This window comes from Ambystoma mexicanum, chromosome 11 (genome assembly GCF_040938575.1).
Source record: "Ambystoma mexicanum isolate Mex_15411 chromosome 11, UKY_AmexF1_1, whole genome shotgun sequence".
In the NCBI taxonomy this organism is placed as follows: domain Eukaryota; kingdom Metazoa; phylum Chordata; class Amphibia; order Caudata; family Ambystomatidae; genus Ambystoma; species Ambystoma mexicanum.
In genome coordinates, this window is record NC_090934.1 from 709,962,465 (window position 1) to 709,987,240 (window position 24,776).

Here is a 24,776-nt window from a genome sequence, read left to right on the forward strand (position 1 = left end):
TATCTCACTCCGAAGGTCCCTCTACCCAGGTGATCCTCTCGCACTGGTCCACCCTCAGGGTTTGGATCTGAAGGCAGTGGCCGTGACCTGGCCAACTGAGCAGAGGATCCTGGGAGAAAAGAAGTGAGAATACCCTCGGGTTTCTCGCAGTGGGAAGTCCGTATAATCCTACTCCAACCAATCTTTGCAAAATGTGGACACACAAGTCTAGACTTAATTGCAAAAAGTTAAAAAAACAAAATGCCCAACGTTACAGTCCAGATACCCGCAAACAGGGTCCCTCTACAACACACTATGGATCCGTTCACGGAGATGTGCTTACATCCCGCCAACACCCTCACTCCCCAGGTTCCCTCCTCGACAAAGTGATTCACAAACTGCTGCTAGGGAGCTTGACGATCATCATTTCTCCTACGTGAGCAAGATAAGTGTGGCATCCTGCTCTCCTCGTTGTCGATTCAACCACCAGCCAATTGCATCCAGTACACAACCTGTTCACCCAACAAAATCAGCAGATAAGACCCCCCCGCCCCAATACACCAACTATGAACTTGCCAGCTTGGCTCCTGAGGGCATAGAATTTGTTCACCTTAACCTCCTATAGCGATGCTGTTAGGTTCCACCAGGAAACCATTATAAATATGGCTTTACATAAATTAATGGTCCCTCAATTTTGGCCAATGCCTAAAGCTTCCCTAAGGGACGTTAGCTATAAGATAGCTTTCCTCATTGCCATCACAGGAAGGGTAGGCAAACCAAGTACAATCAGCGTTTTTTGAATTTCACCTAAATTAATTTCAAAATGTCCATGTCCAAATTAAATTCGGAAAAGCACTTCATAGACTTCGTGTGCAAGGCGGTAAAGCTCTTTTCAGACCAGACCAAATCACTGCATAAAACCAGTCGGTTCTTTGTGTCTTTCACAACAGGCAGAGAGGGCTGCCCTGTCACTAAATACACCATTATGGGCAGGATTGTACTCTGTTTTCAGCTCTGCTGCACATTGGCACACACCTTCATTTCACCCATAAAGCTTGCTTAACAGCAGTGCAGACTGACCTGACCACGCCACCATTCTGCATGCACATGGCATATTCAGGCACCCGAAGAGTGGCCACCTCAGTAAGGTAGCCTGGACAAAAACCTGATAATAGTGTTGACGTGGATTATGTACTAGGTTGGTGCTTCTGTGCTGCAAATTCTCAGGGCACGTTCCTGGATTTCATACACCAGTTATAGGCTGAAGGTTGGAAAATAGTTGAATATTTTAATTTTTTATTAAAACGTGGTTTATCTGGGAGTGTTGCAGATGCCAGTGGGTTACCATTGGGGTTGCTGCACTATTAGTTCTGATGGTTTTTGGGTGTTCAAAAATACAGATTTTCTGTGGGTAGAACAGGGTTTTGTTAGCAGATATATGCATATTTGTAGGCTATATCTATATTTAAAGGACTACATTTCAACTTACTCTAAACTACTCTTTTGCTTTCTTGCTAGCAGTCTACAGGGCAGTTAGTAAAAGTCATGTGATAATCTCTTGCACTGATCATTTTTCAAGGATTTTAAACTGACATGGCTTTATATCCGTAATGATGTATGGTTCTGTGTAATAAAACCAAACTGTAGCACATCTTGACAGGTTATTTTTGTATTTGTTGTTGAAGTTGGCATTTCATGACTATATTTTATTCCTGCAGGTGAACATGGTGATGGATTTAGATGGAAGTGACTCATTGGCAGAGAAGGCAGATAGAAGAGAATTTGTTAGCCTGCTGGGAAAAATGTTATTGATTGATGCTGAACTAAGGATCACTCCAGTTGAAACATTGAACCACCAGTTTGTTACCATGAAGCACCTTTTAGAGTTCCCTCAAAGTAACCAGTAAGTTTTAGTGCTATATTTTTCAGCATTTGTGTCCCCTATTCCTCTGGTGTATTTGTTTCATTTATGCCCTGACCAAAACAGTAGAGCTAATAGTGTGTTCTTGCTATGAGCGTAAATAAGCAACATTGGCCCTTGAGGCTGTGAACCTATTGGCAATAATGGTATAATTTGATATTGGTGCACAGGATTAACTCCACACCACCTGAAATCCCACCCAAAAAACCAAGCAAATACTTGCCTGTATTAGAAAGGAAGAGACCTTGTATATAAAATGCTTAGCAGACCATTCCACCTAATTGCATTGCGATCAGTGGGTTAGTTGTAATAATCTGCACTAGGCTTGTTTGAGTTCCCCATCAGGATAGGTTGACAGATAATTTTCACAGAAATACATTAATCCACATTTTTACAGGTCATGTTCACACAAAAGGCACAGCTATGACGGCCAAGTCATTCTCTGGAATTACTGTGAGGTTGCTGAGTGTTACACAGCTAGTCAGCCTAGACCGAGATAGTCTTGCAATACACACACACACACTTCACCCATAACACACAGAATGGTCTGCAGGCAGACTGGGGGTGAGAGTTTAGAACTATTTGCGGAGGAGGATTGATCTGGTCTCTAGGTTTTAGTTCACCTAGAAATATGGACCAACTATGCCAAAGGGTTTTTCTTAGATGCTCAAAGCATACATGTGCATCAAGCCCATTCCTTCCTGTCGGATATTCCTCATCTTTGATGTTCGCTTTTCAGTGCCTGCAGTCTTTGGAAACTCTCTCCACCACTAAGGGGCACGACTCTGTCAGATCTGCCTGCACCCATGCACACCTCTACACTGTACTTGACATCTGGGCCAGTGTGTATGGAGCTGCCACTCCCCATGAACTATGTACCTTTTTGTTATGCCCTTGTTACGCTCATGAACACCACTTGGCTTTGCTAAATTGTTTACTGTGTCATACCAAACTCCCTGAAAGCCTCGAGTTGCAAACCCTGCTCAACTCTGGGTGGCAAATTTCAGTGCCAGATCTTCATAGGGTATGCTTCAACTGCGTTTGTGAAGTCGAGGATACACAGGATTGCAGCATCTGCCATTCAATCGATGCACCTGAAGGTCCTTCGGGAGCATGCTGGCAAACCTTTCACTTTCTACCACAACCTGAGGTGTAAGAGAACCCTTTCAAAGTCCACACTCTGGGAGATCAAGAAGACTGTGGTCAAGGAGCTAGTGGAGGAGCCGATCTGCTAGGATAATAAAATAGGAAGAGGCCCAGCTCCTCCATCGACTCTACTCTTCCGGACATCATTCTTCCTCTTCCTCCAAGAAGCAAAATCACTGCTCCTGTTCTAGGAACACCTCAGATGACTCTCCTCTTACACAGGTTACATTCCCCACCCCGCAGGAATGAGAAATATTCAGCCAATAAATGATGGATATCCTGTGACAACCTCAGGCCCTGCAGTCTTTAGTGAAGCTGGCAGAGATATCTTAGTGGTATGAGGAACTCAAGGGCGTCTTCACTTCTTATTCCGCCTGGATCCTCCTCTCAGGTGGCCATGGAAAGGCCATTGCTTTTGGATCCTGACCCTGAGGGTGGTTATGCGAGGGAGGATCACCTGGGAGGAGGGAATTTTGGGAGTGGAGAGGACATCTTTAGGTGAGACATGGTATCCATCTTTCCCTTTTCACAATGAACCCACAGGACGTCGTTACTAGAGTAGGAGCTCTGGTCCTGCTCCTCCGCACTAGGAGAAACCCTCTCACCCCCTCTTCTTGCCGAGATGTGCAGGCAAGACAGGACATCCTTGATCCACTTGGCCACAGCACCCCGTGAGTGCTTTTAAAAATTGCCGAAATCGGCATTATATTTTTTTTTGGCACAAGGACTCACCCAGGCACCATCCAACGAAAAGGAGCTGAGCGCCTCCTTCCCCACCAGATGCCATTGCCACCTATGGAAAGCCATGAGGCGACAAGCCTTTCCAAGATGGCCGACGGCAGGGCCTCCAGTTCTTCACCCTTGTGAGGCTTCAGCTGCTGTCCTCTGATTGTCTCCCCTTACTGCCAAGTAGCCTAGCGGATCTCCGGTAGGCGAGAGCCGGCTCCCGAGAGAAGGCTCTGGGGAAAAGGCTCAGATCCTGACTGAGCTGACCGAGCTGCAGGCCTGCACTAGGACACTAAGCCCTATCGCCACTAGTCCTGCTTACTGCCCTACTTGCCCTTGTTCCTCTGGCCCCTGAACCCACCCAGATCATCCAGAGCATGGACATCGCCCTCGCAGCACAACAGACTTCACTGGTGCTCCGACGCCGGACTCTACTCCATAGAGGTAACCTACATGTGTTCATTGAGCGCCTGTAACCTGCAGCTGTTACCATCTGTCCCATTTGCAGTAATATTTGATAACTGTTCCCAAGTTTGCCACATGCTATCTATACCCAGCAACCTTCTGCATCATCTGTATTGCCCTACAGTTGCACATGCATTTAGCCATTTGAAAGTGCACTGCCATTGATAGTTGCGTTTAGCTGGCCACTACAATGTGTTCTTCAGTTTCTTTAGTTGTTGCTTTTAGCCTGCCACTACACTGTAATTTGATAGTTGTATTTAGCCTGCCACTACATAGCATGTAATTGATAGTCGCACCTAACCCATTAGTACATTACTACCTGAACTGCCTTCAATACCAGGTGAACATCTAATGTATTGTGCACTGTGCCGGCCAATAGCTTCACAGTTACCAACGCCTACTGTGCCACCCCTGGGATCCTGAATTCTCAGCCTACCTGTCTATACATCACAGTATTTAGTATAACATCCTCTACTCCAGCAGAATGCATTTTAGCACAACTCTATGAACATACGCCCCACTGCTGCTGTTGTTACAATTAATACTTGTAACTATGGACCAATTTAAACATGTACCCTGCCCGACTCTCCATAGAAACTCTAGGCTTCGCGCTAGACTCTCCACCCTCTACGGACCACAGGTACCTAGCAACGCCTATTTGAACCGTCGCACCATTCTCCAGTATGGGGTCTGGCATGGATTCACATGCTCATGAATATTCCCCGTCGTCGGGCCAGGGAATCCTTGGTAAAGAAAAAATCAGTATCGGTTCTGTTTCTGATCTGTCTTTCTTAGTAGTAACCAAGCACTGATCTCTGGGTCATACTGCCCCCAGCCAATGACTGCCCTCTCCCTAAGCCCCTCCCCTGGCAGCCATCCTCAGATTTTTACTGCACGTTCAAGTGTTGGGAGTCCGTGTTTTTAGCTCTTGAGCTTTTACTGCGTTTTCGTGCTTTTTCAGGAGATTTTTCGGTTAATTGAGCCGCAAGCTCCACCGTTTCTACTTCCGATAACGGGGACCCGTTTTGGAATTCTTCTACGCCCCTCAAGGGTGAAGTTTTCGTCGAGTTACGCTTCTTGGAGGATTCCAGAATATCTGTGGCCTACCTCAATGGACATGGCCCAGGACAAGGGAAGCTCGACGCCCGGATCCAAGCTGTTCAGGAGCTGCCCAGGATGCGGATTGCAAAATGTTTTCAAGGAGGACGAGCATTCGAGATGTCTCTACTGCCTTCATGTGGACAAGATGCACGTGGAGAAGGACTGTGCGTTCTGCAAGAACCTGTCGGAACGGACCAAGCAAGATCGTCGTTCCCGCTTCGCCACCTGGCTGGAGAAGGGCACAGCAGGTGAGAAGGCAAAGAAAAAGTCTGAGCGGTCTTCTAAGTCCTGTGAGGGCGCCCCGGCGACGGGGGCCCAACAGAAGGTCAAGCACCGCAAGTCCGCGGGCACCGGGAGCTCCGAAAGGTCGGGCTCCTCGGCTGCCAGGCAGGGTGCGACTTCCCCGGCACGATCAACCACGAGCCAGTGCTCTGGTTCGGGGAAGAGGAAGTCTGAGAACCCGGGTAAGCTTCTGGAGAGGCCCCGGTTGATCTCGAAGGGAGCCGAGGGGGAGCGAGGTGATGACCCTCCCCCCAAAGCGAAGGCCCAGGACGCACCTAAGGTGGTGAGGGCCTTGATCCACCCGGAAAAGGCCTCTATCGAGGTTGTCGCAGCGGCCCTGGCGAAGCCGGCAGAGGCTATGCCAGTGGAGGCGGCCTCGGGGCCCAGAGTTTCCCCGCCGCCGCGGAGGGAATCCTCTTTCCAGACCATCGTGAAGACCCTGGCGGAAAAAGAGGGGGGGGGGGGCGGTGGCCATTACGACTCGGATTCAGCCTCCGAGGAGGATCCGGTGGAAACCGTGAAAGGCCTCAACGAGAGGTTCATAAACCTCAACGAGAGGTTCGAGAAGGTTCGATCCCAGGGGACGGTCCATGCTGACGTGACCGAAGATAGCGACGAGGACGACGAACAGGGCCCAGTGGAGCGGCCATCCCGTCCGTCGCAGCCATTGCCCGAGCCCCAGGATAGCTCGGCGGCCATTTTGTTGGTGATCCAATCCTTATTTACCGAGATAAGGACGAGGTTACCACAGACCCCGATGGAGGATCCAGGCCCGGCGGGAAACCCTCCGAACAAGTGGAGGAGAGTCCACCCCTCTCCGCCCTTCGTGCCCGCGAGGCCGGTGGACCCCTCATCCCCCTCGCCGGGAGGATACGGGGACGGACGATGAAGGCGGCGATGAAAGACATCCCGTCGTCACCTCCACGCGGGCGTCCCCAGCCGACGAGGTTGGCTCTTTCCACGCCATGATAACTAGGGCATCCGAGCTCTTCCAGCTCTGCCCTGAAGAAGAGAAAAAGGAGGGGTTTCTGTACCAACAACGAGAGGCTAAGAGGAAGACGGTCCTCGCGGTGCCTTTAATCGACGACATCTGGGACGAGGGGCTTGCTGTCCTCAAGAACCCTGCCACGACACCCGCCAAGAGGGACAGGTACGAGAAGAGGTACAGAGTCCCCGATGCTACCCCCTTGTTCCTCAGGGCCCAGCCCACGCCGGACTCGGTCGTCTCGGCAGCGGCTAAGAAGAAGGCAGCGGGCGCAGCGGCTTCAACTTCCACTTCCCCGCCGGACAGCGAGGGTAAGAAGTTGGACTCTATGGGACGACGAGTCATCTCGTCGGCGACGACTACGATTAAGGCGGCCAATGCCTTAGTGATCGTGGCCCGCTATGGCAGGGAGCTCTGGTTCAAGATAGCTCCCCTGCTAGATTTCCTGCCTGATGACAAAAGGGCAGAGGCCCTAGAAATTTTGCAGGAGGGCGAGGTGGCGTTGGATCACGCCATTACGGTGGCAACGGACCTTGCCGATACCGAATTTCGCCAACTGGGCAACGGAGTTTGCCTCAGACGACGAGGATGGCTCAAGATGACAGACTTTCGCCAGGATGTCCAGACCAGAGTGTTGGACATGCCGTTCGACGGCAACAACCTCTGGTAAGGCGGTGGATGAGTATCAAGACTGACTCGGAGACGGCCCTTGGGGTGCTTCAGCAGCGACGGCCCTTTCGGAGCTCTGGAGGCAGACAGGGTGCCTCCAAAGGATCCAGCGGTGGCTCCTCCACCTACCACCAGGCAGCCCGCTCCTCTTCCCAGGAGGCCTGCAGAGGTCGCGGCAAGCAAGGGGGTTCCGGCCATCGTCGCCAAGGTGACCAAGGCGGCAAGACCGCTTCCAAGCAAGACTGACCCGGCCGGGTGGTCGGGCCCCCACTGAAGCACCCCAGTGGGAGGCCAACTGACGAAGTTCGTCAGGGTGTGGGAGTCCATCTCCACCGATCTTTGGGTGTTGGACACCCTGGCCAACGGGCACTCGCTGGAATTCCTAAAGAAGTGCCCTCGCATTCCTCCCGTGGCCAGGAAGGAGAATCGCGTCCCTCAACTGCTGTTGGAGGTAAAGGCGATGCTCAAGAAAGGTGTCATCGAGCTTGTTCCCAGGAGGCTCCAGGGCTCTGGAGTATACTGAAGGTACTTCCTCGTCAGGAAGAAGACAGGCGGTTGGCGCCCCATCCTAGACCTGTATCGGTAAAACAAATACATCAAGGCGCAGAAATTCAGGATGGTCACCCTCCAGCACGTACTGGGACAGCTGGAGGAAGGCGATTTCCTATCGTCGCTGGACCTGGAGGATGCTTACTTCCACATCCCCATTCTAAAAAGGCACAGGAAGTTCCTCAGGTTCGTGGTTCAAGGATGCCACTACCAATTCAGAGCCCTAGCGTTCGGATTAAAGTCGGCACCAAGGGTTTTTTCACCAAGTGCCTGGCACCAGTGGCAGCGCAGCTGCGCCTGCAGGGGATCCACATCTACCCCTACCTGGACAACTGGCTAATCTGGGCAAGGTCAAGGGAACTCTCCGTTGATGATACGGCGAGGACCGTCAGGTTGCTCACAGAGCTGGGGTTCTCCATCAACTGCCCTAAATCCCACCTGGTTCCGTCGCAAGTAGCACGGTTTTTGGGGGTGAAGCTCGATACACTAGAGCAATTGGCCTCCCCTTCAGAGGAGAGGACCAAAACCATCCTGGGCAAGGTACAGCGACTGTTAGCCACGGACGGGGCCAGGGTGAGGTCCATCAAGTCCCTTCTCGGGATGATGTCCTCATACATCTACCTTGTACCCCTCTGCAGACTTCGGATGCGTCCGCTACAAGAGTTCCTCGACGCCCGCTGGTTTCATGCGGGGGGATGCTTCGAGGACAGCATCCCCCTCGACGAGGAGTTCCGTCGGGCGATCCTATGGTGGGGCACCCCGGCTTACCTCACGACGGGCACAGACTTTCAAACCCCGGCGTTTCAGGAGACTGTGACTACTGACGCCTCTCTGGAGGGTTGGGGGCCCACACCGGAGATCTCCACATAAGAGGCCTTTGGCTCCCGGAGGAGAGGTCTCTTCACATCAACATCTTGGAGCGCCGTGCAGTGTTCTGGGCGCTCAAGTCGTTCCTCCCGTCCCTCAAGGACAAAGTGGTGAGGATCTTCACCGACAACACCACCACAATGTTCTACATACGGAAGTAGGGAGGCAACAGATCCCCAGCCCTATCCAAGGAGGCCCAGGATCTGTGGCACTGGGCTATCGCCCAGGGGATGTTTCTGGTTCCCTTCCACCTGGCAGGAATAAAAAAACACCATCGCCGACTCACTCAGCAGGGAGCTGCGCTCGTGCCACGAGTGGAAACTGCGCCAGGATCAAGTGGATCGACTCTTCCAATGATGGGGCAAACCCCAGATCGACCTGTTTGCGACGGCGACGAACTCCAAGTGCCAGAGGTTCGCCAGCAGGTTCCCACAGCCGAGGAGCATGGGCGATGCTTTCTCGTTCCCTTGGGACGGCCTGTTTCTAAACGCGTTCCCTCCATTGCCGTTGCTGTTCCGCCTCTTCAGCCAGCTCAAGAAGTCCGGTGCAGGATGATCCTCGTCACACCGGCGTGGCCGAGGCAGGTCTGGTCCCCGGACCTTCTGGACTTGTCAACGTCCCCACCAGTCAGGCTGCTGGCGGACGCGGATCTTCTCTCCAGAGAAGGAGGCGCCATTCTACACCACGGCCCACAGTCGCTGAACTTGCAGGCCTGGCTCCTGCAGCACTAGAGTTTGGAGGGTACGATATCCCGGCTGATTGCAGAGAGGTTCTTGCAAAGGCCAGGGCGTCCTCAACTCTCAAGTGTTACAGTCATAAATCGAAGAGGTTCTCTGTCTGTTGCCGTGCACAGAAGATGAACCCTCTGTGGATTACAGCCCCTCAAGTGCTGCCGTACTTACTGTCGCTGGCCAAAGCTGGACTGGCTCACGTCTCCATAAATACATCTGGCTGCCATCTCCCGATATACCAGGACTACGGGACGGGCGTCCTTGTGTTCTCATCGCCTGGTAAAGGAATATATGAAGGGACTATTCTGATCATTCCCGCCGGTGAAGGCTCCTGCCCCGGCGTGGGAACTTAATGTGGTGCTGACCAGGCTCATGGGAGCCCCATTCAAGCGTATGCATTCGGCGCCCTTGAAGTTTCCTGTCATGTAAGACAGTGTTCCTCGTGGCCATCACCTCTGCACGACGAGTGGGAGAGATTCAGGCCCTATCTTGCAAGCCTCCATACTTGACTTTTCATGACAGAAGGGTAGTGCTTAGGACGCACCCCTGCTTCATGCCCAAGGTGCCGTTGGACTTCCACCTCAACGAGCCCTTGGTGTTACCAGTTTTCTTCCCGTCGCCTTCGACGCCGACCGAGAGGACTTTGCAATCGCTGGATGTAGCTGGAGCGCTCAAGTTCTACATGGAATGCAGAGTTTTCGGAAGACGTCACAGCTATTCGTGAACTTTGGGTCTGTGAATCAAGGGAAGGCTCTCTTGAAGACTTCCATTTCTAGTTGGCTCTCCGGCTGCATCATGCATTGTCACCGGTTGGCAAACCGACTGCTGCCCGGCCATCCGAGAGCCCATTCGACCAGAGTGATCGCTGCTACCACGGCGTTCCTGTCTGGTGTGCCCCTGCTGGACATTTGCAGGGCTGCTACGTGGAGGTCGACGCGCACCTTCACAAGATTCTACTGCGTCGATCGGGACTCCAGGGAGGAGTCCAGGGTCGGCCAAGCAGTGCTGCACAACCTGTTTGCTTAAGGTGAGCCTGGTGAGGAGGTAAGAGATGCTTAATGTTGAGCCTGTTGCCACCTCCCGTGGTTGTGCATGTGTATACTGCTATGTATTCTTTTATTCATGAGCATGTGAATCCATGCCAGACCCCATGCTGGAGAAGGAACAAGTTACTTACCTGTAACTGTTGTTCTCCAGCATGGGTCTGGCATGGATTCACATGCGAACCCTCCCTCCTTCCCCTCTGCGGCTCTTCACTTGGTTATACTGCCACTTGGCGTGCTACCAAATCTGAGGATGGCTGCCAGAGGTAGGGTTTAGGGAGAGGGCAGTCATTGGCTGGGGGCAGTATGACCCAGAGATCAGTGATTGGTTACTACTAAGAAAGACAGGTCAGAAACGAAACTGATACTGATTTTTTTCTTTACCGAGGATTCCCGGCTTGACGACGGGGAATATTCATGAGCATGTGAATCCATGCCAGACCCATGCTGGAGAACAACAGTTACAGGTAAGTAACTTGTTCCTTTCCTTCCCTAACCGTTTCCTTTTTGCCGCAATCTCAGTATTACAGTTAAAGGATAAGTGTCCTAGCTATTGAAGTCTCCTGAGAGTGTAGGACATTTTGTGTCCCACCCCAAATGGGATTGTCTGACTTTACTGAACTGAATTAGTGTATTTTGAAGCATTATTGTTACCAATTGCTCCCTTCTAAAGAAGGCTTATTTTAAAACAGACTGTTAAATTAATAAATAATTATTTTATCAAGAAACCTTGAGTAGAAGTGTTATTTGGATACTTGTCACTGTGAAACTCTGTTGCATCCCTACAGCTCACCCTCTTCAGATGAACCTGGCTACTCAGTCACTCTACCAACTTGTGTAGTATACCAAAGGACACGGCTGTTGTAATCTCCCACAGGGTTACTATATACAATCTTGCCTAACAATAGTAATTGCACAAACCAAATTCAGACGTCTTGGAGGGATTTAATTGTCTCTGCACTGAAAGATAGAATAGCATTCTCTCAATGTTAGCAAGTACAAGATGAAAAAGTATGCCTACATAAACCAGCACAAATTAAGAGTTCTTGAAGTCGTACAATTTCTCTACTACAAAGACTTGTGTTGTGTCAAAATACAATTTTTGGGGCTTCTGCAGTGTTTTTAGGGGAACTTCACCTTTTGTTTATTGGGGTTTCTAATTTTCTTTTGGTGGTCCAGGGATTTCAGCAGAATTCCCCACTGCTGCTAAATCCCACTTTCACTCCGTAGGAGCATGTTGTCATGTGCAAGGTTCCCAGGCCCAGTGCCCCCTTTGTGCACTAGTGTGCTTTACATTGGTTTTTGGGGGTTGGCTGGTGGAAGGTAATATTTCACTTCTCCAGCTGTGCAAGCCGATTTATCGCATTAGTAGCCCAACATACTTTTATAGTTGCCTTTGTTGGACTAAATGGTTTTTCTAAGTTTGACTCTTGGTCATTTTGCTTTAGGGGCTAAATTGTGCACACGTGTTTTATTTATTTTATTTTTGTAGCCCCAGGTGGCACTCACTATTGAGATTTGAACTTGTCTGGATCTGTTCTTCGACATGGGAAGGCCACTACATTTCCTGTGCTGGTTGACCGGGGTGGTTTTTCAGCCTGATTTGCTGGTTGCTGAAACCTTTGTTCTAAATCCTTGGGCACATCTAAGGAATGTGTTCGTTCTCCCCAAGGGGGAACCCCTTTTGGACTAAAAAGGTGAGGCCGCTATGCTGAACACCCCCTAGGGGACAGGGCAAGCAGGATCATGCTGTGGGTGACTCCCCCTTGGAGAACAAGGCCTCCCCATAAAGGGTTTTTATTCCTCCTCCCTCAGGTGTAAAGTTGCATGTGTTTGTGGGATATATGGGGACTGACCACAGCAATTATGTTCAAGGCTCTTTACAATGATGTTGTGGGTTCTCGCCCTTCTCCAGCATGGATTCACATGCCCATGAATATTCCCTGTCGCCAGGCTGGAATCCACTGTAAAAGAAAACAGTTTCACTTTCACTTACAAACACACTTTCTCCTTGAAACCAGTCACTGTCCTCTGGGTCATACTGCTCCCATCCAATGACAGGCCTTTTCTCTAAGCCCCTCCTCTGGCAGCCAGCTTCAGATTTTTACCACACTTCCGTGTTGGGAGGGTGTCCAGTCATTTGGTCGAATTAAAACTGGTCGAATGACATTTGGTCGACGCAATTTGGTCGAAAACCAAATGGTCGAATTCATTTTTTTAATTATATATTTATTTTTCGGGGGTTCGTTTTTTAAAAAAAGGGGTTTTTAGAAAAAAAGGGGATTGGGGGGACCCCCCCCCCCCCAAAAAAAATTAAAAAAAAAAATGGACCATTTGGTTTTCGACCAAATTGGTTCGACCATTTGTCTGGTTGTGATGCTGGAAATGCATCAGAGGGACAGGGCCTCTGAATCCTTGTCCTTTACTGCTTTTTATCGTGTGTTCTGTCATGTTTTCTGCCCAGGAGTCCATGTGGGACTCCTGGCAGTGCAGCTCTCTTTTGGTTTGGTGAACAGACCCATGGGATACCCTTATGGCACCCATGGGTAGGGGTACAACCCTGTGCCCCTAGTGTATGTTTTTGGGCACCTGTGGGTGGCCCACAGAGCAGGGTATGGGCTGGTGGCAGCTCCATGCTGAATTTGACAGGTGTTCTGGATGTCCTCCATTTTGGGATACCCAGGCCCTGCCATTGGGATCAGTTGATTCCTGATAGGAAACAAGATGGCCCCTGTGGCCTCTTGCTTTCTATTGCCCGTTACCTTGTTTCCCAAAGTCCTGGGAAGCCCTGACTCTGTCCCTTCCCCCTGACTGGCTGTTGGGTGGAAGTTCCATATATGGTGTTGTTGTGGAGGCCCAGCTAGACTGACCGGAGCCTTCCCAGTGACTGTATGTTGTGGGTACCTCCTGTGGGTGGGACCTGGGTGAATGGAGTGTGTGACCAATATACACTCCTTGTTGTGGTTGTCTGGTTTCTGGCATGAGAGACAAAGACTGAGATAGCCCTGCCCGAAACTGGCCTGAATGCAGTGTGTAGTGTTGAATGGCTGGGTACTTGTCCCAATCCACATTCCTTGTTGTGAGTGTCTGAAAGGGAGGAGTGTGGCCTGAATGCACTGTGTGCCTGATTGACTGACTGCATGAATGCCCTTCTGTATGATTGGCTGCTGAGTGTGTGCCAGCAGTGTGGATGAGAGACAGAATAGTATATCTGGGGACCTCTCACCACTGGTAGTTGGTTCAGAAGGGTTCAGAAGGGTTCAGAAGCGTTCTGGAGTTGAGTCTCCACTCTAAGAGTAACTGGAACTGCTGATCCTCGACGTCCAGCTGGAAGAAGAACACTTGCTGTTGCATTTGCTTCGACCGATCCGAAGGCTGCCGAAATCGTCGAAGACTGACCCGAGAGAGGACCTGGTAAGGTGCCCTCTTCCCGTGCTCCGAGGGACCATCGAGCACCGCTCCATCTTCGCCGAAGCGCCCTGGAAGACAGACCCTCGAAAGGCTGCTGACCCGAGACGGCACCGCCGAGGAGATCGAAGTGAAGCACCCGGACATCACCGCCGTCGAAGTCCATTGCCGTCGACCAGGGTTCGCAGGTTTGTGTAACCGCTGGAAGCCCGTCGAAGTTGTGTTGCCCAGCCGTGGGAACCACTTGACGCCGTGCCGCCGACGACCGGAGCCGTCCGCTCCGGTCGGAGAAAGTCGAGGACGACCAACGCGCCGATGAGAGACATGCCGGTGGGTTTCCCGCCACCCGAAGACCTCAAAGACTCGAACGACTCGACGCCCTTGCTGGGCCTCCGTCTCCACAATCTTTGCGGTCCAGAACTATTGTCACCGAGGTGCCCCGCACGCCTCTGCCTTGCAGGACGCCGACGCTCCGACGCCGACGAGCACCGCTCGGACGAAGCTGCCGCCTCATCGACGCTGTTCTACCCTGTTTGTCGACGGACGTTCGATGCCCCGTGTCTCCCGCTTGAAAGGGAAGGCCTTCAAGAAGGGCCGTCGATTCTCCGCCGCCGAACCCCGAGTTCCTCGATGCTTCTCGACGCCTCTCGACGATCCGTGACTCCCGCTTGAAAGGGGGTCGCTCAAGAAGGATCTGTCGACGCCCCTTCGAAGAACTCGACTCCACCAGGTACATTGGGGGGGTAAAAACATTATAGGAGGGAATAAGACTTACAGAAAAATATGTGGACTGGGCTTGTGCTATAGCTTTATTTTACAGGTTGCCCAGGTGGGGGGGATCTCCACACAGAACTGTGTCTAGTGGTAGGGGCCAGTATTCTGCCTATTGTTCAACCATCTTATTTTCTCTCCTCTCTATTGCTGGTTTCACTCTATTGATCTGTGTGACATTGTTACAGTATTGTTGATGCACTTTAATGAGCTCTAATACAAAGGGTGGTACCACTTTAGAATTGTATATATTTGCCATTGTTGATTTTCCTAAGTACAAAGTGAGTTATTATGATAAGTGTACATAACCTTGAATATTGATTATATAAAGACTGTGTTCTAACCAATACAGTGTGTGGACATTCCTTTGTGGGGGCTTGGGGACTACACTGTACTTAAGAACCAGCCTGCATCACCTCCGGAGAAGCTAGGCCTTGATTGCTCGTCCATTGCTACCGTAATAGAGAATCTTGGCTGGGGTCTTCTGTGCCTCTCTTCTACCATATAGAGAGCAGAAGTACAGACACCCCCCACCGGTCCTTTACACTGGTCGACCAATTTTTTTGGATCAAATGTCTGGTAACCGTTGGGAGTCCTTGAGTTTGCACATTTTTTCATGGTTTTCGACAATAAGTTATTTTTGTTTCTTAAAAAAAAAAAGAAAATGTGCTCTCTTCTCGATCTGCTGACAGCGGGGACCCGTTGTCAGTGAATTTTAGCACCCCACAAGGGCAAAGATGGTCAAAGATTCTAGAAGGCCATCAGGCCTTGTTAGCACCCTCCGACCATAACCGAGAAGGACAAAAGCTCCCTCTTCAAGCCCTGTACCAAATGTGGGCTACGGAATGTGTTTGTGGAGGACAAGCACCTGCAATGCCTTTACTGCCTGCACCCTGACCACAAGGAGGTGGAGTGTGAAATTTGCCTTGGGTTCTCCATGAAGAGGATGAGGGACAAGCAAAGTAGACTGGCGGCGTGGCTCAATGCCAAGGCCTCGGGCCCATGCAACAAGCAGGCCAATGCAACAAGCAGGGTCATGCCTCACCATCGGACCGGCCGGCAATCAAGTTACTCCTCGAAAAGAAAGTAATCTACCCCGGCTAAACTTTTTGAGAAATCCGAGAAGACGCGGACAGAGGAGAAAGGGGAGCAGCCCAAGCAGGCCCCTTCGGCTCCGGCTAAGACCTTGTTGACGGGTTAAGGTAGCCCCTGCAGCTCAGTTGTCCCGACCCCCACGGCTCGACACAGCCGTAGTAACTTTGGCAAAGTCTGATGGCACACCAGTAGGGGGGGGGGGGGACCGGCTCAAGCTGTGGTTCAAGACTCCCAGGGGGGGAAAAGGTAGGGGCGAAGAGGCCCCCGAAACAGCCCCCCCAGGCCGTTGCCCAAGTCATGGAAGTCTCGTCCCCGGATGATGACCAGGAATCCTTACACACGGTCCAAGAGGGCGTAAGAGGAGGGCGATTTCTGCACAGGGCCGAGGTCTCCTGTTCTACCGTCTCAGTCAAGAGACATTTCCTTGGATATTCTGTCGATTTCACACCTTGGTATCGGAGATCCAGTTGAGAATGCCTCCGGCTCTGTTACGGTTGCCCAGGTCCCCAATCAGCCTCCATTGAAGAAAAGTAACCGTCATCCGATGCTGCCATTCCAACCTCCACCGCCACATCTGGTCCCTTCTCCCCCAGCTGACCCAGACACAGTTACTGGGATGGATATGCCATGAGGACGGAGGATGACGAGGATCTTGTCGCAGCGGATGGCGAATCCCCACATTTGGCTGCTCCACATAGGGTGTCTCCACCGGGTGAAGTGGGATCTTTCAACTCCATGATCGCCAGAGCCTCCGAGCTATTCCAGCTAGTGCCCAAGGAGATTAAGAAGGAGGGCGTCTTGTACCAGAGGCGCAAGGCCAAGATAAAGACTATCATGGTGGTACCCCTTCTGGATGACTTTTGGGAAGAGGGCCTGGCCCTCATGAAGGAACCCAGCCAAAAGGGATAGGATGGAAAAGAAGTTTTGGATACCAGACGCCGCACCCAAGTGCCTGAGGTCACCAGCCATCGCTGGATTTGATGGTATCGGTGGCTGCGAGGAAATGGTCGGCCAGTCCGTCCTAGTCATCTTCGGTCCCTCCAGACAGCGAGGGGAAGAGGCGGACGACATGGGAAGGAAGGTGATTTACACTACGGCCCCCACCATCAAAACTGCCAACGCACTGGCGATCCTAGCCTGGTGCGACAGGGAACTATGGTATAAACTGGGGCTGATTTTGGAGTTCCTGCTGTAAAGGACCGGTGGGGGGTGTCTGTACTTCTGCTCTCTATATGGTAGAAGAGAGGCACAGAAGACCCCAGCCAAGATTCTCTATTACGGTAGCAATGGACGAGCAATCAAGGCCTAGCTTCTCAGGAGGTGATGCAGGCTGGTTCTTAAGTACAGTGTAGTCCCCAAGCCCCCACAAAGGAATGTCCACACACTGTATTGGTTAGAACACAGTCTTTATATAATCAATATTCAAGGTTATGTACACTTATCATAATAACTCACTTTGTACTTAGGAAAATCAACAATGGCAAATATATACAATTCTAAAGTGGTACCACCCTTTGTATTAGATCTTATTAAAGTGCATCAACAATACTGTAACACAGATCAATAGAGTGAAACCAGCAATAGAGAGAGGGAAAAAAAATAAGATGGTTGAGCAATAGGCAGAATACTGGCCCCTACCACTAGACACAGTTCTGTGTGGAGATCCCCCCACCTGGGCAACCTGTAAAATAAAGGTTGCACAAGCCCAGTCCATATATTGTTCTGTAAGTCTTATTCCCTCCTATAATGTTTTTACCCCCCCAATGTACCTGGTGGAGTCGAGTTCTTCGAAGAGTCGTCTACAGATCCTTCTTGAGCGACCCCCTTTCAAGCGGGAGTCACGGATCGTCGAGAAGCGTCGAGGAACTCTGCGTTCGGCGGCGGGGAATCGACGGCCCTTCTTGAATGCCTTCCCTTTCAAGTGGGAGACACGGGGCATCGAAAGTCCGTCGACAAACAGGGTAGAACGGCGTCGATGAGGCGGCAGCTTCGTCCGAACGGTGCTCGTCGGCGTCGGAGCGTCGGCGTCCTGCAAGGCAGAGGCGTGCGGGGCACCTCGGTGACAATAGTTCTGGACCGCAAAGATTGTGGAGACGGAGGCCCAGCAAGGGCGTCGAGTCGTTCGAGTCTTTGAGGTCTTCGGGTGGCGGGAAACCCACCGGTAGGTCTCTCCTCGGCGCGTTGGTCGTCCTCTACTTTCTCCGGCAGGATAAAGCGGTCGACGGTGCGGACGAGGGAGTCCTTCGATTCAAATGTTCTTAGGCAAGGAGCGGACGGCTCCGGTCGTCGGCGGCACGGCGTCAAGTGGTTCTCACGGCTGGGCAACACAACTTCGACGGGCCTCCAGCGGTTACACAAACTTGCGAACCCTGGTCGACGGCAATGGACTTCGACGGCGGCGATGTCCGGGTGCTTCACTTCGAACTCCTTGGCGGTCCCGTCTCGGGTCGGCAGCCTTTCGAGGGGCTGTCTTCCAGGGCGCTTCGGCGAAGATGGAGCGGTGCTCGATGGTCCCTCGGAGCACGGGAAGAGGGCGCCTTACCAGGTCCTCTCTCGGGTCAGTCTTCGACGATTTCGGCAGCCTTCGGATCGGTCGAAGCAAATGCAACAGCAAGTGTTCTTCTTCCAGCTGGGCGTCGAGGATCAGCAGTTCCAGTTACTCTTAGAGTGGAGACTCAACTCCAGAACGCTTCTGAACCAATTACCAGTGGTGAGAGGTCCCCAGATATACCATTCTGTCTCTCATCCACACTGCTGGCACACACTCAGCAGCCAATCATACAGAAGGGCATTCATGCAGTCAGTCAGCCAATCAGGCACACAGTGCATTCAGGCCACACTCCTCCCTTTCAGACACTCACAACAAGGAATGTGGATTGGGACAAGTACCCAGCCATTCAACACTACACACTGCATTCAGGCCAGTTTCGGGCAGGGCTGTCTTTGTCTCTCATGCCAGAAACCAGACAACCACAACAAGGAGTGTATATTGGTCACACACTCCATTCACCCAGGTCCCACCCACAGGAGGTACCCACAACATAGTCACTGGGAAGGCTCCAGTCAGTCTAGCTGGGCCTTCACAACAACACCATTTATGGAACTTCCACCCAACAGCCAGTCAGGGGGAAGGGACAGAGTCAGGGCTTCCCAGGACTTTGGGAAACAAGGTAACGGGCAATAGAAAGCAAGAGGCCACAGGGGCCATCTTGTTTCCTATCAGGAATCAACTGATCCCAATGGCAGGGCCTGGGTATCCCAAAATGGAGGACACCCAGAGCAACTGTCAAATTCAGCATGGAGCTGCCACCAGCCCATACCCTGCTCTGTGGGCCACCCACAGGTGCCCAAAAACATACACTAGGGGCACAGGGTTGTACCCCTACCCATGGGTGCCATAAGGGTATCCCATGGGTCTGTTCACCAAACCAAAAGAGAGAGCTGCACTGCCAGGAGTCCCACATGGACTCCTGGGCAGAAAACATGACAGAACACACGATAAAAAGCAGTAAAGGACAAGGATTCAGAGGCCCTGTCCCTCTGATGCATTTCCAGCATCACACCTGCCTGACGATAAGAAGATGGAGGCAATTGATCTCTTCCAGGAATGGGGTTTGGGGGGAGGGCGGGTAGCATCTGATCACGCCGTCAGTGGCATTGGATGTCGCTGACAAAGGGTTCTGGCAAATGGGAACGGTGTATGCCTTGGCCACCAAGGCTGGATGAAGGATGCACATTTCTGCCAGGAGGTCCAAGCAAAGGTACTGGACATGCCCTTCGTCGGAGATGAGCTATTTGGGAAGGTCGTCAACGAATCCCTCCAGGCAATCAAGGCGGAGACGACCCATTCCCTGGGACCCTCCAGAAGCACCGCTCTCCTTTTCGTTCCTTTAGGGGAAAATCAAGCAGGTCTTCCAAAGTTTTCTCCTCATCGTACCGTCAGCTTTCCAGATCCACGACTCAAGAAGCTTACAGAGGCCATTCCCAGGCCTACGGTAGCGGAGGGCAGAGTCGCCCTCTGGGCAGGACGCCAACGCAAGCCTGAACTGACCAGGACGTCTGGCCCCCAACCCGCGCAGCCCGGTGGGAAGCTGGCTCATGAGGTTAGTCAGCGAATGGAGAAAGATAACCACTGACAGATGGGTGCTGGACGCGCTCGCCCAAGAACATACCCTGGACTTTCAACACAGGTGTCCGCAGATCCCTCCGGTTGCCCGTCAGGTGTAGCACATCCCTCAACTCCTGGAAGAGGTATGGGCCATGCTGCGAAAATGGGTGATAGTTAATCTCCCAGTGACTCTGAGGCTCCCTAGTCTTTTCCATATACTTTCTGGTCAGAAAGAAGACCGAGGACTGGAGGCCCATCCTAGACCTACGGCGCCTGAACAAATACCTCAAGTGCCAAAAATTCAGGATGGTCACGCTGCAACACTTGCTCGGCCAACTGGAAAGGGGAGATTTATTGACATTGCTGGACCTGGAGGACGCCTACTTCCACGTCCCCATTCACAAGAAACATCTGAAATGTCTACGCTTAGTGGTGCAGGGACAGCACTACCAGTTCAAGGCCCTACCAGTTCAAGGCCCTACCTTTTGGCTTGGTCTGCCCCAGAGTGTTCACTAAGTGCCTGGCACCAGTTGCGGCCCATCTATGCCTACAGGGCATACACTCTTGGGGAGAATTCTCATTTCTGTGCGAATTCCCTTCAACCTTAGAGACCCCCCAGCTCTTTTGCTAGACTTTAGGACTTTTAATTTTTACCCTGGAGTGAGTGAGACCTTTTTCTCACTCTCGCCTGTATTTTTATCTGATTTTGTTATGTTTCCTTTGATTTTGGAGTCTGACAAACGTCATAGGCATCTACTTTTTGTATGGTGACACACAGCACCTTCAGTGCAGTGTCACAGAGAAATCCTTTATATTTCTCATAAGGTTTAAATACCTTTTCTTGTGTGAACTACTCTTCCAAGAATAGTAAAGTGAAATTGACATTACTTACCTTTTCTCTTTGTAGGTCCAGCACACACCCGCTTATGTGGAGTGATATATTTTATTTATAGCGCACTCATATACAAGTGTTTTAGAGCGCTGGGGGGGGGGGATTACTTTGTAGCCCCTTTTTTCCTAACTACTTGTGTTACATTTTTTATGTTACTCTTACTACTTTAAATGGCTGGTGGTAGTGGTTTAATTTTCCTACTATTGTGCTTTCCTACCGCAGGCTGAATCCTCAGCTGTAGTATAGCACCCATGGGTGACCATTGTGTCAAAATGGCCACGGGCCACCTTTTTTGCCATTTTCTGTTTGTGGGTTTTACTCTGCGCGCAAACCCAGGTTTGAGCCCTTTGTACGTTTTGCCTTTGGCAGGCTTCAGTACTGAAACCCGCCTCTGGCTCCAGTGTGTCTGCAAGGGCAGGAAGTGAGGTATGTGCCCGAAACTCCCCTTTCCTTAGTCTCCAGGGTAACCTGAATGCACCCAGTCTTGATTGGCTGTCTGTGTGAGTGACAACTAGGCTGTGCATGAATGCGAGAAACCTGCATAAAAGGCAAGGCTTCTTGGACAGAAGAGAGCAGATCACTGGGAAGAACACCCAGATGAAGAAACCGTCAACAAACCTTGCTGCATCCTCTTGGACTGTTGAACTGCCCGGTGAAGCCCTGCTTCTCTGCCGAAACTCCTTTTTCTCATCGACAAGAGAAGCTCCGGAAAGGACAACTTCTTCCCTTGGGTTAGTAGGACCAACTAACCCCCAAGACAAACTTTGCTGGAAGACCTTCTCCAACTGGCTGTACTTCTTTGCTGCTGCTGGAACAGAGTGCCAGTGGTCGAGAAATCCAGTCGAGTGCAACGTCTGTAAGCCGGCCAAAAGCTCCAGGAGTCTCCTGAGGACCCTCCCGAAGCAGGACGACCCAAGCTCTAGTCACCTCACCAGAGTGCTGGACCCAAGGAGTGAAGGAAGACCAACCGGTGTCCAAGATCCGCGGTGGTGATGTTGACTGAGCGCTTAAACCGTGCAGTGCTGCTGATCCGACAAACTCTTATAGCTGCCACCAACCTTTGGATTGCTGTGCAGGAGTCCTCCAGACATCCTCTCTTGTCCCACGACTAAGGCCCAGGAACACAGGATCTGCATCACTGCAGCCAGACAGAAGCCAGCTGGATCCTCTTCTTCTAACCAAAGGTACTGTCCTGACTTTGGGGTACTTACCTCTTTGTCTGTAGTTCTGCTCTTCTCAGTTCAGACTTGCAGTAGCTGCTTTTCTAGAGTTGATTCCAGCTCTAACTTTTCACACGTGCAACAGCTTGTTACCCAACAGTGATTTTCTACAACCAAAACTCTAACTCTTTGCAAGACTTTCTGCTATCTAAGAAGTGCCTCCGTTCCATAGACCGTGCTCCAATTGACTTTGGCTGTCCTGGCTCCCTGCAGACTCTTTTAGTACATTGACTTTGATTCTTTCTGTCCCTCATAGATGATACATTGGTTTTTAACTACTATTGCTGGGAAAGGTTTTTATCTAGACTTCATTGGGAGATTTAAAAGTGCTCACATGCTCAGAGAACCTGTTCAACATTTTTCCTTCCTTTAACCTTTCCTTTCTACCAACCACATAATTTACCTAGGACAAAAGTGATATATAAATACCAATACTGTCCTAGTTAGTCAAGGCACCTCAGCGTGTAGGAAGTGTGTATGAAGCATCTCTAAAAGGTATCTACTTGCTTTGCCTTGATTCTGAGAAAGTATTTTGAAGTGTGTTTTTATTGTTGCCCATTGCCCTTTTTAGGGAATGCTTACTTAAAACTGACAGTTAAATAATTATTTTACTAGAAAACCTTGAGTATAAGTGTTATTTGGATACTTATATTGGTACATTTCAATGCTACAGCTCACATGTACCCCTCTTGAGAACTCTGGCTGCTCAGTCATGCTACCAACTTGTGTAGTACAGACCTATACCAATAGGTGGGTTACCTAATACCAAGAGCACAAGGTTGGTGTAGTCTCCCCAGGATTGCTGTATTAATTCTTGCCTAACATACACATATACCCATACCTGGGCGACTGGCTGATTTGCACCCTCTCACTTTACCGTTTGATACCAGAACTGCTCTTTCCTATCCAGAAAACTAGCCCATTGACTCCTGAGGACTCTCCCGAAGCAGGACGACCCAAGCTCGAGTCACCTCACCAGAGTGCTGGACCCAAGGAGTGAAGGAAGCCAGACTTGATACAGCGTCTTTACTAGTCTTTCCAAATTCCTAGACCCAGCACACACCATCTTACAATGGAGTGCTGGAGGGGTTACATGGTATCCCCTGTGTCTAAATACTCATGTAGCAGTCAAATGCTACCCTTTTCTATTGAAAAGGCTGGTGGCAGTGGTTTTACAAAAAACTACCATGATTTTTCCCAACCGCAAACACCGGTAGTTAAAAATCACAGGAGCCATGTTTTTCAAGATGGCGCCTTAAGCCCCTTTGTTTAAAAAGGTCCTGGTCTTCTTTTTTTGCCATTTCTTTTTGGAAAGGTCCTTCTAGTGTTTGTCTATGCGCACCAAACCAGGGTTGGTCCCTTTTGTTCATGTGCCTTTGGCGGGCTTCAGGACTGAAGACCGCCTCTGGCATCCGAGTGTCTGGGGTGGGCAGGAAGTGAGGGAGGTGCTCGAAACTCCCTGTGCTTACTCTCCTAGGAGACCCAAATGCAGTTTGGCATGATTGGCTGGCTGACTGTCTGGCAAGGACAGCCACCCTACTATGTGAGTGACAGCTAGGCTGGAATGAAAAGGAGAAAACTGTTTAAAAGGCACGTCTCTTGGACTGGAAAGCGAGTCGACCACTGGAACGAAAGAACCGAAGACGATCTGGAAGAGGACGGCTGCTGCAACTTCTGGACCGTTGGTTTGCCCGGTGAAGCCGTGCTGCAGGTCAGAATTGGCAAACTCCATTCGACAGAGAAGCTCCTTCAAGGACGGCTTCTTCCTTTGAGTTGGTGGGACCACTCAACTCATAAGACACCTGGACACCATTCTCAAGGCTGGTTAGGATTAACCAGGGAGAGGGACAACATTTTGTGTTCTTGAATCTACAGCTTCTGGAACTGAAGTGACTCCATCTTGTTTGCTTTCTTCAACGATCCCGTGCAGTGCAGGAGTCCCTCAACGTCCTCCCGCTTGTCCCCATGACTGAGGCTCAGGAACAGCAAGATCTGCAGAACCTGCCAGGAAACACGACTTCAGCAACATTTGTTTCTTCATACAAAGGTACTGTGCCAACCCGATTGAGAGAACGCCACTCTTGCGGTGAAAGTTCGTGAAACTTTCCCAACTTGCAGGACTAATGATATGATATGGCATTTATGACGCGCCTATACACAAGTGTTTCGAGGCGCGAATCAGCTTGTGACCCGACAAATGATCCTTTTTAGTCTAAACTACTTCTGAGAACTTTTGCAAAGACTTTACCGTTTGATACCAGAACTGCTCTTTCTTATCCAGAAAACTAGCCTGGCCTATTGACTTGAATTGAACTCCTCTGGTGAACTGAAACTATTTTCACTGTTTAATAAGTGTATGTGATCTATTCTACTTACTTTTGTCCCTTTTCCTTACTTCTAAGTAACTGAACTGCCATTTTGCTCCTATTTCAGGGGAGCTCAAACTGTCTCATCTTAAGAGTTTTGTATTGAAGTGTATTGGTATATAATTTTAAATTGTCTTCTACTAGTGAAATGTTTTCTTAATGATTGTGTAATAAATTAAGTGTTTTACCAAGAAACCTTGAGTAAAAGTGTCTACTTGAACCACTGTGATTGAAAGTCCTCTGTGTAACTACTTGTACTGCTCACATTCACTCTTGAGATGAGCATGACTGCTCAGCTCGCTACCAAAAACTGTGTGGTACAGACTTATACCAAAGGTTTGTTTGGCTAAACCCTGTAGTTCTAATTGTGTGTAGTGGTCCCAGAGGGTACTGCATGCAATTCTGCCTAACAATCGTCGACAAAGATGGCCACAGTGTGGTCCATCAAGTTG

At 50.5% G+C, this 24,776-nt stretch overlaps 1 protein-coding gene across 2 annotated transcripts in view; it reads left to right on the forward strand.

The window, feature by feature from the left end:
* Positions 1 to 24,776, forward strand: part of HIPK3 (homeodomain interacting protein kinase 3) — a 754,208-nt gene that overhangs the window by 494,331 nt on the left and 235,101 nt on the right. For both annotated transcript variants that reach the window (XM_069623579.1, XM_069623578.1), the window contains exon 6: positions 1,698 to 1,882. In XM_069623579.1, coding sequence (XP_069479680.1) covers positions 1,698 to 1,882 — 185 coding nt within the window. The remainder of the gene's footprint in view (positions 1 to 1,697; positions 1,883 to 24,776) is intronic.